General features: G+C 41.7%; 1 protein-coding gene across 7 annotated transcripts in view; it reads right to left on the bottom strand.

Moving 5' to 3' along the window:
• The window catches only part of SIL1 (SIL1 nucleotide exchange factor), a 209,739-nt gene that overhangs the window by 81,935 nt on the left and 111,892 nt on the right, over positions 1 to 15,912 (bottom strand). For all 7 annotated transcript variants that reach the window (XM_081825720.1, XM_081825721.1, XM_081825718.1 and 4 more), the window contains 2 exons: positions 10,258 to 10,378; positions 3,688 to 3,787 (listed from right to left, as the gene is read on the bottom strand). In XM_081825720.1, the coding sequence (XP_081681846.1) occupies positions 3,688 to 3,787; positions 10,258 to 10,378 (221 nt within the window). The remainder of the gene's footprint in view (positions 1 to 3,687; positions 3,788 to 10,257; positions 10,379 to 15,912) is intronic.

Below are 15,912 nucleotides of genomic sequence, written 5' to 3'. Positions count from 1 at the left end.
GTCTTTTTTAGGGCTTTTTTCTATCTGTACCTGTTGGCATTTCCTGGATGTGGGCCTCTCGAATGCCCACTCTGGGATATACAAAGGGCAAAAAGAATGTCCAAGGAACTCACTATCATGTTATTCTTCAAGTTCCAAGGTCACTAGCCAGTCTCCTTTCTTCTTCCCACCTTTTAGAGTCTTCTTATATTTGCTTTTAGTATTATGTCCAAGGTTTTTAGTTGTCCTTAGCAGGAGTAATATTAAGAAATGAGTCTACTTTATCTTGTCCAGCATCAAAAGTTTAAGAAGGTCATGTTTTTAAATGGAACAATTTATAGGATACAGGTGAACAACAGCTGACATAATAAAATAGGGCATCAAGCCATTTGTATGGTAATAGAGGTATAAAGGGATCAGATTCAACAGTCCAAATCTGTCTGGCTAGATGGGAGTTTTTCCACAAGGTAAGGGGTTCTGGGAAGGACTGATTCATTCAAATCTAAGGTACAAACATATACAATAGAATTGGTGCCCTTCCCCCTAAAAAATCAAGTCAGAAAAACATTCACTCAAATGATAGGATACGGCACAATATTTGACAGTATTGCTTTTATAAATAGCAAAAGCACCATCCTGTTCTTGCAAGCCACCACACAACTTGAGTTTAAAGACTGATAAACAAAAAGCATAATGCCATCTGCAGCCAAGAGCTTGAGACATGTCAGAAACTCCCCAACCTACTTCAAGTCAATTTATTTGCCAGTCCCAAGGGCACTGACGATGAGCTGAGTCAATCCCAACAGGCTCCAAATGAAAGCAGGAGAAAAACCCCAGGCTCTAGCACCTCAGTGAAGAAGCCAACAACCTACACTCCAAGGAAGTAAGGAGTGTGTCAGCCTTATCTTGCAAACAGCAGTTGACTTATACCAGCTTGAATAAGGATCCTGCATTTGGGTACTGATACTGGGATCTCCTCTTGCAATGGGAAAGGATTCTTTTTAATTGCAAAAAAAATCAACCGAAAACTTAATCTCTTGCTTTTACATTTAAAAAATATTTTATTTTTTTATTTTAATCTTAATTTTGGGTTTTTTTTTATTTTTTCAAATTTTTATTTAAATTCTAGTTAGCTAACATACAGTGCAATATTGGTTTCAAGAGCAGAATTCAGGGATTCATCACTTACATAAAACACCCAATGCTCATCACAACAAGTGATGAGCATCACCCATCTATAGCCCATCTCCCACCCACCTCCCTCCAGCAACCCTCAGTTTGTTCTCTATCATTAAGAGTCTCCTATGGTTTGTTTCCTTCTTTCTTTTTTTTCCCCTTCCCATATGTTTATCTGTTTTGTTTCTTAAATCCCACATATGAGTGAAATCATATGGTATTTGTCCTTCTCTGCCTTAGCATAATACAGTCTAGCTCCAGCCACGTCACTGCAAGTAGCAAGCTTTCATTCCTTTTGATGGCTGAGTAATGTTCCACTGTGTAGGTATATCACATATTCTTTATCCATTCATCAGTTGATGGACATTTGGCTTTTGCTGATAATGCTGCTATAAACATCGGGGTGCATATATCCCTTTGAATCAGTTTTTTGTATCCTTTGGGTAAATACCTAGTAGTGCAATTCCTAAATCATAAGGTAGTTCTATTTTTAACTTTTTGAGAAACCTCCATACTGTTTTTCAGAATGGCTGCACCAGTTTGCATTTCCACCAACAGTGTAAGAGGGTTCCCCTTTCTCCACATCCTCACCAACACTTGTTTCCCGAGTTAATTTTAGCCCTTCTGACAGGTGTGAGGTTAAAAAACATTTTCTTAATACTCATACTTTTCTATACAAACTTTACTATGGGAAAGAAGACCATTAAAAGAGAACAAAGAGAAGAGATGGGGTAAAGTGGGTCTTCCACCCACAGAGAAGACATGGATCAGGGGCTGACTGCTATGTTTCCATCAGGCCCACATGGAGCCCATGGTGAGGGGATGATGAGTGAGAATGAGCCCAATCCCTGGCCACAGGAACATCAATCTCTGCTCTAAGCACCTAAGCACACACCTCTCTCCTCTGCTCACCTCCGCTTCACCAGGTAAGAGGATTTGATTTTCCTCACCCTCCTATCCTGTGGTAGAATGAAATTTTATCTATCACCTTCCTACAACCCCTGCTGCTACCACTGCCATCCTGCTACTCATCTTCTCATACCATATACACTCTCCATACTGGGAGATGTGACTTCACTAAGATGAGGAAAGACATGGAGAACATGGTCGGCATATTAACACATCCTAATGAGGTCCTCTCCGACACCAAAAAAAAAAAAAAAAAGCTCATTTGTCTCAGAAACGCTTAGCTCTAAAGGATCTGAGGGACCCAAGGCTTCTTCCACTTAACATACAAGCTGTCAAGAACCTGATGCTGCCCCTCCAAGATATTGCCAGGATTCTGGGGCACTGGCAGAGAAACAAAGCAAAAGAGGACTGTGAGGGGAATAAGAGGAAGGGAGAACTTAGAAAGGTCTCTAAAGTAGCCATCAGAGGAGCTGCTTTCAAGGATGGGACTCAAATGGAAGTGTAAAAAAATGATAAGGGAGCGGAACTTGGGTGGCTCAGTCTGTTAATCGTCTGCCTTCAGCTCAGGTCATGATCCTAGGGTCCGGGGCTCAAGCCCCACATCAGGCTCTCTGCTCAGCAGAAAGTCTGCTTCTCCCTCTTCCTCTGCTGCTCCCCCTGCTTGTGCTCACGCTCTCGCTCTCTCTCTCTCGTCCAACAAATATATATATATATATATTTTTTTTTTTTTTTTTTAAATGATGTTGGAATTCTCTATCACATGAGTTCGTGCTCCATCTCAAGTTTAAGATTTCTTTCTGGTAGAAGTCTGTAACCACAAGCATTCCCAGACATGAGGGGCATAGCAAGGGGCTGCAATTCTGCCTCTTTCTCCTTCTCATTCCCTTAGTCTGTACACAAATTTAGAACTGGAGGAAACCTCAGCCATCCTCTTGTTCCACTCCTGCACTGTACATTTAAGGAACGTGAGCCCTGGAACAGGGAATACACTTGCTACATGTTCAAAAGACATGGACAAGGATAAAGGCTTCCTTCCCAGCCCAGCTCCTCTGTTCCTTAAGTTTGTGTCCAATCCAAGTGTAAGTGAGGAGATCTGTGTTTTAATCTCTATTCACCTCACTCTTGTCTGTGATAATGAAGAGTATGATTATCTCTGCTTTGTGCTTCATCTTCCCCAAACATATAACGCAAAGGTGGATCCTAAACAATGAAATGCTCCCAGCACTGGTGTGTGTGTATATATATATATATATATATATTTTAAAGATTTTATTTATTTATTTGAGAGAGAGAATGAGAGACAGAGAGCACGAGAGGGAAGAGGGTCAGAGGGAGCAGACCCCCCGCTGAGCAGGGAGCCCGATGTGGGACTCAATCCCGGGACTCCAGGATCATGACCTGAGCCGACGGCAGTCGCTCAACCAACTGAGCCACCCAGGCACCCACTGGTATATATTTTTAAATTGTCTATAAAGGATTACTTATTTGGCATAACTGCCCTTTAAATTATTTTACAATATTATTATCATAACCCCATGTTTATTTTAACAGCTTCAGGGAGAAGTGATTCCCTTCAAGGCTGTCCAGTAGGCTTACTAACTCCCTGGAAAGAATATCACACACCTTGTCTTCCTTTGAACTCTCCACTTCTGCCCCCTCCTTGAATTTTGCCAGTGCACTCTTGAGGTCCTGAGATGTGTAGGTGTTAGTGTTGATGTCCAGCCTGTCCAAAGAGAAGGTGAGAGTCAGGAAGGAGGCATCATCTTTCCCAAGAAAAAAACACCCCCCCCACCGCAGGGGCTGGCACTCCAAAACAAGGTAAGCCAGGCCAGCTCTAACTCAGAGTGCATCACTCTAGCTTTGCCTTTGGTCAGCCACAAGTCCAACAGGTAGTCTGACCTTGAAGCTAAAGGAGGAAATACACAGCTGAAGATGGGGTCATTTCATGAAAGAGGAGCAAATGCCATGGGGCAGACAGAGGCCTACCATGGACAGAGAGCCCTCAGCCAGCTACACAGGCAGGAGTATGTCTGGAATGTCAGTGCAATGCTGTTCTGTCAGCGTGACAGGCAGGACCTCCTGGAGGATAGTGGGCAAAAAGGATATAACAAGCACCCTATTTATATTCTTCTACTAAAGGGACCAATGGAGACCTGAGCCCCCCCGCCCCTCCCCACCACGTGCCTGGCCTGATTTCACAAGGCAATCTTTCTTCACAAAAACAGGCTGGATAAATTCACACCTTTAAAACCAACTCCTGGGCACAGAGTAAATGCAGGAGCTAGGTGTCATTCTGACCAAGGAATAAGTTTGAGTTATTGAGGACTAGATGCAAAGCCAACCATCTTCCAAAGTCAGCCTCCGAGGAGAGGGAGGAAAGTAACCAATGTGGATGTCATCTCAAGAACCTGATGAAGACTTGAGTGGTGTCTTCTCAAAGCCCCCTGGAGCTGATCCAAGCCATGACCATTCGTCTTGGAGAGAAGGCATTCATGGGATGGGGAGTGCGTTTTGCCACCAATGGTGATTTCTGATCAGTGAACAGAGAGGTAAGACCAAGAGTGACATGGACAAAGTAAGTGTGGAATGTGGTCTGTGCTTGACAAGACTGTCCAGCTCTGGGCAGGGGGAGGCAGTTGGGAGGGGGATGGTTTAAGGATAACCCAGGAGATATATGCAGGTGGGGAAGGAGGGGGCTAATGGGCTGCTCTGGGCCAGATAAGCATATCAGTCAAACAGTCAAGATGCCAGCAGGCCTCAGCTCTTATGAGAGGCACATGCTCTTAGGGCTTTGCCCATTTAGTCTTTGATTCATCCCAGAGACCCCTTAGAGCCCTGAGAAAAACACTTTTCTTCTCTAAACCTCAATCCTCATAAACTAATTAATAATAGTTAATCACTCCCATTTATTGAACACTTAACCATGTGTCAGTCACTGTTTTAATCCTTTAAAAGTATTATTTCATTCAGCTGATTACCACAATCCTACGAGGTAGGGAAGATGATCCCTCTTCCAGAAGAGCATCACCCGCTGCCAGTAGCATGAGGATGCCACTGCCCTGCCCCTTATCCCTAAGAGAGAGATAAGTATTTGGGGGCACAGCTTGAACGGATTACCCCTCCGTCCTCTAAGACTTGGTCGGAACAAATCCCATCATGTCTCATTGCTCTATTTACCGCCTTAAGTGCCACTCTTCCAGGCCGCTCACCATCACCCATTCTCAGCCCAAATTACACATACATACAAGTGCGCATATATGTGACTGCACACACAGACATCAAATCATCTTCAGGTGGTATTCTCACTTCATTCTTCACTCAGAAAAATAGATGCTATCATCAAGAATGCATTCCTATTCCCCTCATCACCTCTATACACCAACCTGCACCAAATATACATTGTCTGCTTTCCCTTCTATGGCAAATGGATAACAGTGTCCCTACTCCTATTAGACTTATGTTCCAGATCCCACTTCCCTTTTCAAAAGCTTTAACTCCCATAATTATACTGCTCCCTCTTGTCTGCATTTTCAATCTCTCTCTTTGGTTGGATTATTCCTTTGAATATACCAACACTCTTTGGACTCCAGAGTCTCTAATTATCATGCCATTTCCCTGTTCTCCTTCAAGGTAAAACTTTATGAACACATTGTCTTAACTCACTATTCTCATCTTCGTGACTGCTACCAACACTGCCATTTGCTCTAATCCAGATTCAGTTCTCACAGCCTACTAAAACTTCTCATCAAAATTACTAAAATAATGGGGGCACCTGGGTGGCTCAGTTGGTTAAGCGACTGCCTTCGGCTCAGGGCATGATCCCGGGGTCCTGGGATCGAGCCCCGCGTCGGGCTCCCTGCTCGGCGGGAAGCCTACTTCTCCCTCTCCCACTCCCCCTGCTTGTGTTCCCTCTCACGCTGTCTGTCTCTCTCTCTCTCTGCCAATTAAATAAATAAATAAAATCTTAAAAAAAAAAAAATTACTAAAATAATGGACGACCAGATCCAATGGGACTCTTCACTCATGTCATGCTCCTCAACTGCTCTGCAGCACTACACAGTTCACCCCTCCCTCGTTGAAACACTCTCCTTCCTAGCTTCTTGTTACTACATTCTGCTGTTTCTTCCCCTTCTTCCCTCCTCTCTTTTGTTGGTTTCTCATCTCCTATCTGAACCCTATATACTTGAATGCCTCGGAGTTCAATCCTGAACAATCTTCTCTATCTCCACATTCTTCCCTAGTTCTTTTAAAATATCTGTCAGGCAGGGCACCTGGGTGGCTTAGTCGGTTAAGCATCTGCCTTCAGCTCAGGTCATGAACTTGGGGTCCTGGGATCAAGCCCCACATCAGGCTCCATGCTTAGCGGGGAGTCAGCTTCTCCCTCTCCCTCTGCTCCTCCCCCACACCGCCGCTGGTACTCTCAAAAAAATAAAATCTTTAAAACTAAATAAAGTATGTCAGGCAATGATGTCCAAATTTACATCTTTAACCAATCCTCTCCCCTGAGTATGAGCCAGACTGTGGTACAACTACCTGATATATATCATGGATCTCAGATGTTCATCAGGTTCTCAAACTTACTACATCTAAAACATAAGTCTTGACGTTTCTCCCCATCAATCTGTTCCTTTCTCAATCTTTTCCATTTCAATAAATGGTACTTCTAAGAACCTAGTTGTGTTAAATCCCAAAATGAGGCTTTATCTCAAATACCTCCCCCACCACCTTCCTTCAACCCCTAAATCTATCATAAGCCAGTCCTGTTGGCACTACCTCCAAATTAAATCTCCACACCCAACCACTCATGACACACTAGACTAAGCCACCATCATGTCTTACTTGATCTACTGAAATGACACCCTAATTGTCTCTCTGTGCTTCTTTTGTCCATCCTCAATCTACTCTCCATACACACAGCAACTAGACTGACTTTGTTAAACTACATCATATTAAACTACTCTCCCACCCCAAATCCTCCACTGGCTTTCCATTACAGTTCCACTTAAATGAAGACCACTCAACATGCACCTCCAAACTCCACATGATCTGGCCCCTCATCAGGCCACTCTCCAAAATCATCTATTACTCTTCTTCCTTCTCCTACTCTCTAGTCATCCTGGTCATTTGCCTGTTTCCCAAACTTGATGAAGTCTCTTCCTTGACAAAGCTGGAGACTCTTCTTTTTCCCTCTGCCTGAGATGCTCTAACCTTAACCCTGTAAAATTAACTCTTTGCGTGACTAAATCCCAGTCATTCTTCAGGTCTCAGTTCAAATATCATCTTAATGAGGTCTTCCAAACCATCCTATTTAAAGTGGCCTTCCCTAGGGATTGATTACCTTGCTTACTTCTTCCCTACATACTACCACTATCTGTAATTACTTCACTTGCATTTTTATTTTTCTGTTTTTCTGCTGGCCAGCCTCTCTAATGCTGACATCCTGTTTTGTTTACTACTGTACCTCTAATGTGTGGCACATAGGCACTCAATAGGTCTTTTGTAAAATGAATGAATGGAGCAAGGAAATGGCCTGGTCTTTGGCCCACTCTATTAACCACAATGCTGTATTGTACCATGTTAAATGCTCAAGATGGGAAAACCTGGATGTACACTGTCCCTCATCCCTCTGAACAAAAGAGGGTGATTCAAAGAAGATGGTTGTTCCAGGGTAAAAAAGACAGATACAATGTTGGGATGTTGACAGGAATATGGACTAAAACCAGTGGAGATGACAATGCCTAAGACATAAATAGCAAGAGAAAGCCCTGCTGCTAGGAACCAAATATACACTGAAGGCAGTGCCAGGAGAGGCCTCTGAAACAAGTCAGAGTCAGATGTCTTATCCCAGGTTTTATAGCCCAGAGTCATTACAGCTCTAGTTAGCAGTGTGGCCAGTCCCGTATCCAGCAGAACTGGTGGACAGGCTGCCATGGATTAGGCTAAATGGACTGTCCCCATCTCTCCTTAGCCAGTGGTTCTTAACCCTGTGATCACCAACCTCTTTGACAATCTGATGGAAAGATGTGGGTCTTGTCTGTCTTGTCCCCCAAAACAGAATAAGCAGATAATCAAAATACTGTAACAATTGTGGAAATGAGCCCTGACCTTTGGCCTCTGTTCCCATTCTGGTACTGAAGAGCCAGGAAGACACTTTTAAGTGGAACTGGAGGAGGCCGAGATGAGGTCCACAGCAGAAGGAAGAAGCCACCATCAAAGGCAGGCAGAGATTTACTGAGCTCACAGCAGTGAAACCCACACCACCTTGTCCATGCCTTTGGGTTGCTGTCCAGACAGGTTTGCCACTACTAATAAATGCTGAGAAGTAAGAGGATATGTCCAGTATACCCTGGAAGCCATTCCAGACCAGAACCCTCAGAAACATTCCAAAGGAGAAAAGAGGTAGAAATAGAACAGGTATCTCTCTCTTATGGTGTGCCTATTACAGACCACACAAATAACTCTGATTTCTATTCTAAAAAGATAAGAGCAACCAATAAAGCATTCCACAATCTTACTGAAGATCTACGGTCAGGTCCTGGAAAAAGAACTTTCCACAGTAGTAAAATCAACAAATTCCAAATTAATCAAGCTCCTAATTCAATATTCTTAAATCAAGAATAAAATAGCCTTTTTATTTAGAAAATAAGACTTGGCACAGAGGTGATAAAAGACCTCCTGACATACTCTGAGACACTGATATATGTGTGCATAATATGTGTGCTAGGGATGGAGGGAGCTTGGCAGGGGTTACAACAATGAAATTTTATTCTTTCTTCAATGACTGTGAGAAATGAATCATCATATGGCCTCCAGGTATAAGCCTATCAAGAGAGATGGGGGAAGATAAAGATCCTCCCCAGTTTGGAGTGACTGTGTGGAGGACAAATATCTCCTTATCTTATCATCATATACAATCAAATTTTCTAACACTAAAAACTACCCACATCTGAGCAGGCTGCTCTGTGGGGTTGTGGGTGCTACAGGACTGAAGGTACATATGGACAGGCTGAATAACCTTTTGTTGAGTACATCAAAGAAATGACTCAGGTAAGAATTGGGTCTCTATGCTCCCTTTCTGGCTCTTATCTAACCGCAGAATACTGTCGAAATAACGAAAATTCAAGGACTGAGTAACATTAACCCTGCTCAATCCATTATTGATTGCCAATACTTGCATGTATTTAGAACAGGGGCATCAAACTCTTTGGTATGACCACATAATATTTCAGGTTTTATGGGCCTTATGGCAATCGTCCCAACTACTCAACTCTGCCAGGTAACAGGAAAGTGGCCACAGACCATACATAAACGAATGAGCATAACTGTTTTCCAATAAAACTTTATTTACGGACAGTGAAATCTCTAAAAGCCATGAAATATCATTCTTTTGCTTTTTTCCAACCGTTAAAAAATGTAAGAAACAACTTAGCTGTGGGCTGTACAAAAATAAGTAGCAGTCCCAGTATGGCCCACAGGCCATAATTTGCTGGTCCTTGTGTTAGAAACCTCATGATTGGTATTTATGACCTTTCAAATTGCCCAATTCCAGCAGCCCCTGCAAACCCCATGCTTCCTCCTCCCTCACATAAAAAAGAACTTGCAAATAATACTTACTAATTCAAGGCAAAGAACAGAAAAATAGAGACAAATTGTCCAAAATCAAATACTCTAAACTGGTTATTAAAAAATAAAGCAATCTCTTACCATTGGAGAACTTTTATCCTGCAAGAAAGCCTGTTTAATATGGACTAACAAGAGGAAAAGTTAGTCTGAATTAAAGAGTTTAAAATGCAATTTTATTGTTCACCAAGGAAGTATTACTGCAAAGCAGAAGGCCTAACAGGCCTGTTTTAATGAATAGATGACTCATCTGTAATCAGCACATTAATTGTTGGGATTCAAATGGGTGCTCTTAAAGTACTGGGAAAATAGCTTCATTTTTAAAGCAGGTTAAGCATTCCCCCTACAGCCTTTCCTAAAGTATCAATTTGCTTTGCAAACTATTTCTTCCCAAAGATTCTACAAGTAAAGTTCCACAAAACCCTGACAGATTTATCACAAATTCTAGACTACTAAATTTCAAAATTTTTAAAAAGCCACATGAATTTGGGTAACAAACATCACACTGTCGTTACTTTCAGTATTATAAAATCAATGTTGTCAACCTCCCGGTCCCTAGGGTTGTCACTGTACCTTCTGCCTTTTTTCAACCCTTTCAAATTACTTCGGAACTTGTCCTCTTCTTGGAGTTTCACTTCTCTTGCCCCACTCTGGAGATTCAGCCGCACATGGGATCCAGCAGGGACAGCCTGCCCTAAAAGCCAAGAAGAAAGAGGGCTCATGAGGTAGACAGTCCTTGAAGGGACACTGCAATGGAATGGTTGGCTAACAAGCCAACAGGATTTATTAACTCATGAAGACCAGACTCTGCTGTGTTCCATTACCTGAATCCATCCATCTCTCTAAGACACACACACACACACACACACACACACACCCCTCACACACATTTTCTCCTTTTGCTAATACATATCAAATTAAGGGAATGAGGCAGATGGGCAAAGACATCTGTACTTCAATCGAGAGACCAATAACTCCAGTTAGAACCTGCATCTTTAAGCTATTCTGTTTTCTTTAAACTGAGCTATAATAAGCCTTTCTGTAAACGTGCAGTGAATGGTAAGTATCTACTCACCCTTAAGGACATGGCTACATCACTGCATCCTTCGTGACACCCTTCTTGCCTCTCCCCTTGACAGTCCCAGAAAACCCCAGAGAGCTTGCCATTCCAGCAGGCTTAGACCTCACCACCCTCATCTATTCATCATCAGGCTCCTTCTATGAGGCTCTCTCCTTGATGAGCCAGGGACTATATCTCCTATATTATTTCCCAAGCCCTAGACCAGAGTGTGATTGGAAGGTAAGAGGATAGAGCAAGCCAAGGAGGCAGGGAATGGAATCAATAGAAACTAAAAAGCTATGCCCACCCATCTCAGAAGGGTCCATCCACTAGCTGAAAAAACAAGTAATGTGAATGGATGGGCTATTCATACACATTGTACACATTACTCAAAGATAAATAAAAAGCAGGTAAAGACACTACAAAAAAAGAACTACAGGCCAGTATCTCTGATAAACACAGATGCAAAGATTCTCCACAAAATATTAGCGAACCAAATCCAACAATACATTAAGAAAATCATTCAACATGATCAAGTGGGATTTACTCCTGAGATGCAAGGGTGGTTCAATATTTGCATATCCATCAATGTGATAGGTCACATGAACAACAGAAAGCATAAAAACCATATGCTCATTTCAAGAGATGCATAAAAAGTATATGACAAAGTACAACATCCATTCATGATAAAAACTCTTAACAAACCAGGTTTAAAGGAAACATAACATAATAAAGGCCATCTATGAAAAACCCACAGTTAACATCATCCTCAATGGGAAAAAACTTTCCCCTAAGATCAGAAACAAGACAAGAACATCCACTCTTGCCACTTTTATTCAACATAGTACTGGAAATCCCAGCCACAGCAATCAGACAAGAAGAAATCAGTAAGGAAGAAGTAAAACTTCCACTATTTGCAGATGACATGATACTGTATGTAGAAAACCTTAAGACCACACTAAAAAACTACTAGACCTGATAAATGAATTTAGTCACGTCACAGGATACAAAATCAATATACAGAAATCTGACACATTTCTATACACTAACAATGAAGTAGCAGAAAGAGAAATTAAGAAAACAATCTCATTTATAATTGTACTGAAAATAATAAGATACTTAAGAATATAACTAAACAAAGAGATGAAAGACTTGTACTCTGAAAACTATAGAACACTGATGAAAGATGTCGAAAAAGGGACGCCTGGGTGGCTCAGTTGGTTAAGCATCTGCTTTTGGCTCAGGTCATGATTCCAGGGTCCTGGGATCAAGTCCCACGACAGGCTCCCTGCTCAGCGGGGAACCTGCTTCTCCCTCTGCCTACCGCTCCCCCTGTTTGTGCTCTCTCTCTCTCCCCCTCTGACAGACAGACAGATAAATAAATAGATAGTGAAGAAGACATAAACAAATGAAAAGATATTCCATGCTCATGGATTAGAAGAACAAATATTGTTACAATGTCCACACTACTCAAAGCAATCTACACATTTAATGCAATCCCTAACAAAACACCAAAAGCATTTTTCACAGAGCTAGAACAAATAATCCTAAAATTTGTGTGGAACCACAAAGACCCTGAATAGCCAAAGCAATTTTGAAAAAGAAGTAGTAAACTAGAAGTATAACAATACTAGATTTCAAGATATTCTATAAAGCTGTAGTAATCAAAACAGTATGGTACTGGCACAAAATGGACACACAGATTAATGGAATAGAGTCCAGAGATAAACCCACAATTATATGGGCAAGTAATGTACGACAAAGGAGGCAAAAATATACAGTGGCAAAAAGACGGTCTCTTCAACAAATGGTGTTGGGAAACCTGGACCACCTTCTTACACTATGCACAAAAATAAACCTAAAATAAATTAAGAACCTAAATATGAGACCCGAAACCATAAAAATCATAGAGGAGAGCACAGGCAATAATTTCTTTGACACTGGCTGTAGGAACATTTTTCTAGACATGTCTCCTAAGGCAAGGGAAACAAAAACAAAAGTAAACTATTGGGATTAGATCGAAATAAAAACCTTCTCCATACCAAAAGAAACAACAAAAGACGATAGCCTACTGAACGGAAGATGATAGTGCAAGTGATATATCTGATAAGAGGTACTCAACACCAAAAAACCCCCAAATAATCCATTTGAAAAATGGGCAGAAAACTGTGCACTGGTGGTGGGAAGGCAAACTGGTGCAGCCACAGCACCAGCAGAAAACAGTGTGGAGGTTCCTCAAAAATTAAAAATAGAATTACCATAGGATCCAGTAATTGCACTATTGGGTATTCACACAACACAAAAACACTAATTTGAAAAGATATATGCACCCTCATGTTTACTGCAGCATTATTTACAATAGCCAAGATATGGATCTAACCCAAGTGTCCATCAAGAGATAAATGGATAAGGAAGACGTGGTATATGTATGTAAAATGGAATATTACTCAGATATAGATAGAGAAGAATGACATCTTGCCATTTGCAACAACATGAATCTAGAGGACATAATGCTAAGTGAAATAAGTCAATCAGAGAAAGGCAAATACCATACGATTCCACTCATATGTGGTATTTAAGAAACAAAATGAACAAAAGAGAGACAAAAAAACAGACTTTTTTTTTTTTTAAGATTTTATTTATTTACTTGACAGAGAGAGACACAGCGAGAGAGGGAACACAAGCAGGCGGAGTGGGAGAGGGAGATGCAGGCTTCCCACGGAGCAGGGAGCCCAATGCAGGGCTCGATCCCAGGACCCTGGGATCATGACCTGAGCTGAAGGTAGACGCTTAATGACCCAGGCACCCCCAAAAAACAGACTCTTAAATATAGACAACACACTCACAGTTACTAGAGGGGAGGTTGGTGGGGAGGTAGGCAAAACAGGGGAAGGGGATCAAGAGTATACTTAATCATGATGAGTACTAATATATATGTTCAATCATTATATTATACACCTGAAACTAATACAACACCGTATGTTAATTATACTGGTAACAAAAATTTTAAAAAACATTGGTTAAAAAGCAAGTGTGCAAGATCACATACTACAAGCAGAATGTTACACTTACTCATTCATTCATGCGGTTATCATTTACCAAGCAACTACTATATACCAGCCACTGTGGTAGGTTCTAAGAATACAAAGAGAAATGTTAACTGCCACAGAGATAGAAAATTTTAGGGAAAGGGTTCAAGCTACTAGAAATCTAGAAGAAATGCTGCTCTGTGCTTTCTCCTGCCAAAGGATGGCATGGCCTTGCTAATGCTGAATTTGATTCAAGGATCAAAAAAGGATGACAATATTTAAAAAATTCCTTTAAGGGAAGATACAGCGCGAGTTCTCTCAGAACTTGATCAGGTAAACCCTAAGTATTAAAAGGTAATGGTGTAGCAAGAATTCACGTTTTCTCAATTCTGAGAGAACCACAGTGAACTCCAAATTCCACTGACCACTGTGTCTCCACCAGAGAACGAAGGAGCCAGGGAAACAGCATGCCAAGACAAGCTGTTCTGTTCCTGCTGCCCCACTTCAATAGGGAGTTTCTGTATCTTTGGCTAAAAAAATTAATGGGAACTTAAGTACATGAGTATATGTGCATAACCATCTCCTTCTAACCTCAAAAGCAACCAAAATGCTTCAAGGTTAAAAAAATATATATGTCCAAAGTAGAGTGGGGAAACCTTTCTCTGGGGAGGCTTCCTGAAGGGGTTCCTGACTCTGGGGGTCAAATAAGGCAAAAAGTGAGACCCAGACTGGGAAAATAGGGAATCCAAAATAGAGCTGTGTGTGCAAAGACTCAAACACACAAACTGACAGGCGACATTCAGGAGGCCAGGAACAAAAGAAGCAGGGAGAAGTGGAAAGGCTATGGAGGCAGCTGAGGACAAGATGAGGCCAACTGGTGGCAAGGAACTAGCAACTTCTTTGCTTTTCCTAGGATCATGGGGCAAGAGGTAACTTCTCCAGCATTAATCTCTGAGTGTATGACGGCAAGAGGTTGTTTCACCTGGGGAGATCCCAAACTAACAAAACAACCGAGTTCCTTCCTGGACTAAAGGCTAATAAGCAGGTCATCCTTGATATTCCCTTTACCTCACCATCCCCCATACCCAATGCATCTCTAAAACAGAGTGATTTTTCCTGCTATAATGTCTCTGAATTCATTCTGTCTTCCTCACCACTGCTCTTGTCCAAACCATCACCATGTCTCTTCTGGACAGTGCCATAGCCTTCCAGCTGGCCTCTCTAATCTACTCTTAGCTCTTGGTCCAACTGTTCTTTACAAAGAACAGTTTTGTTTTGTTTTTTCAAAATACAAATTTGACTATGTCATTACTCTGCTTCAAACCTTTTAAGGGCTTCCGACTTCTCTCAGAGTAAAGATGAAAGTCCTCACGGCAGTCAGTGAGGCCCATTAGTGTCTAGCCCCTGCCTGCCTCTTTAGCCTTGTCCACTCCCCATTCTCCTTTTCCCATTCCATGAGAGAAGTTTGCTTACTCCTACCATGGGGCCATTCCACTTGCTGTTCGCTTTGCCCAGAATGCTCTTTCCAACCCCAGCCTCCCTATCTCATCTTTCCAATCCCAGCTAACAGTCACTTCCACTCAGTGGTATCCTCTATTTCTCCACACCAGACCCAGCTCCAGCCTTTCGCAGCACCGTGGACCTTTCCTTTACAGCAGTTACCACAATCAGTGGTTACAGTTTAGTTTTTTAATTCATCTGGTAAAAAGAAATGGTCACCACTTTATCCCCAGGGCCTATCCCATAGTCTAGTACACAATAAATCCTCAATAATTATTTGCTGAGTTAAAAATTAAAAATGAAAAAGAGAAAATCCTAGCTCATCTAGAGGTATGTGGAAAGGCCAACAAGGATTTCCACTAGCTCAAGAGGATTCATAACAATTAGTCATGTTAATAGTTTCTTTTGTAGTAAACTAGTAATAGTAATACAAACAACAGTAGCATTTTGAATTTTCAGACTTTTGATCAAAATTAGAAATGGACAAGGTGAACACACAAAAATAGACTCCAAATGGTTGAAAGACCTCAATGTGAGACAGGAGTCCATCAAAATCCTAAAGGAGAACACAGGCAGCAACCTCTTTGACCTCAGCCGAAGCAACTTCTTCCTAGAAACATCGCCAAAGGCAAGGGAAGC

Source organism: Leptonychotes weddellii, chromosome 7 (assembly GCF_054177405.1).
Source record: "Leptonychotes weddellii isolate Sample4059 chromosome 7, ASM5417740v2, whole genome shotgun sequence".
Taxonomy (NCBI): Eukaryota; Metazoa; Chordata; class Mammalia; order Carnivora; family Phocidae; genus Leptonychotes; species Leptonychotes weddellii.
The sequence above is the reverse complement of the archived record's forward strand: the minus strand, read 5'-3'. Positions and strand labels throughout refer to the sequence as shown.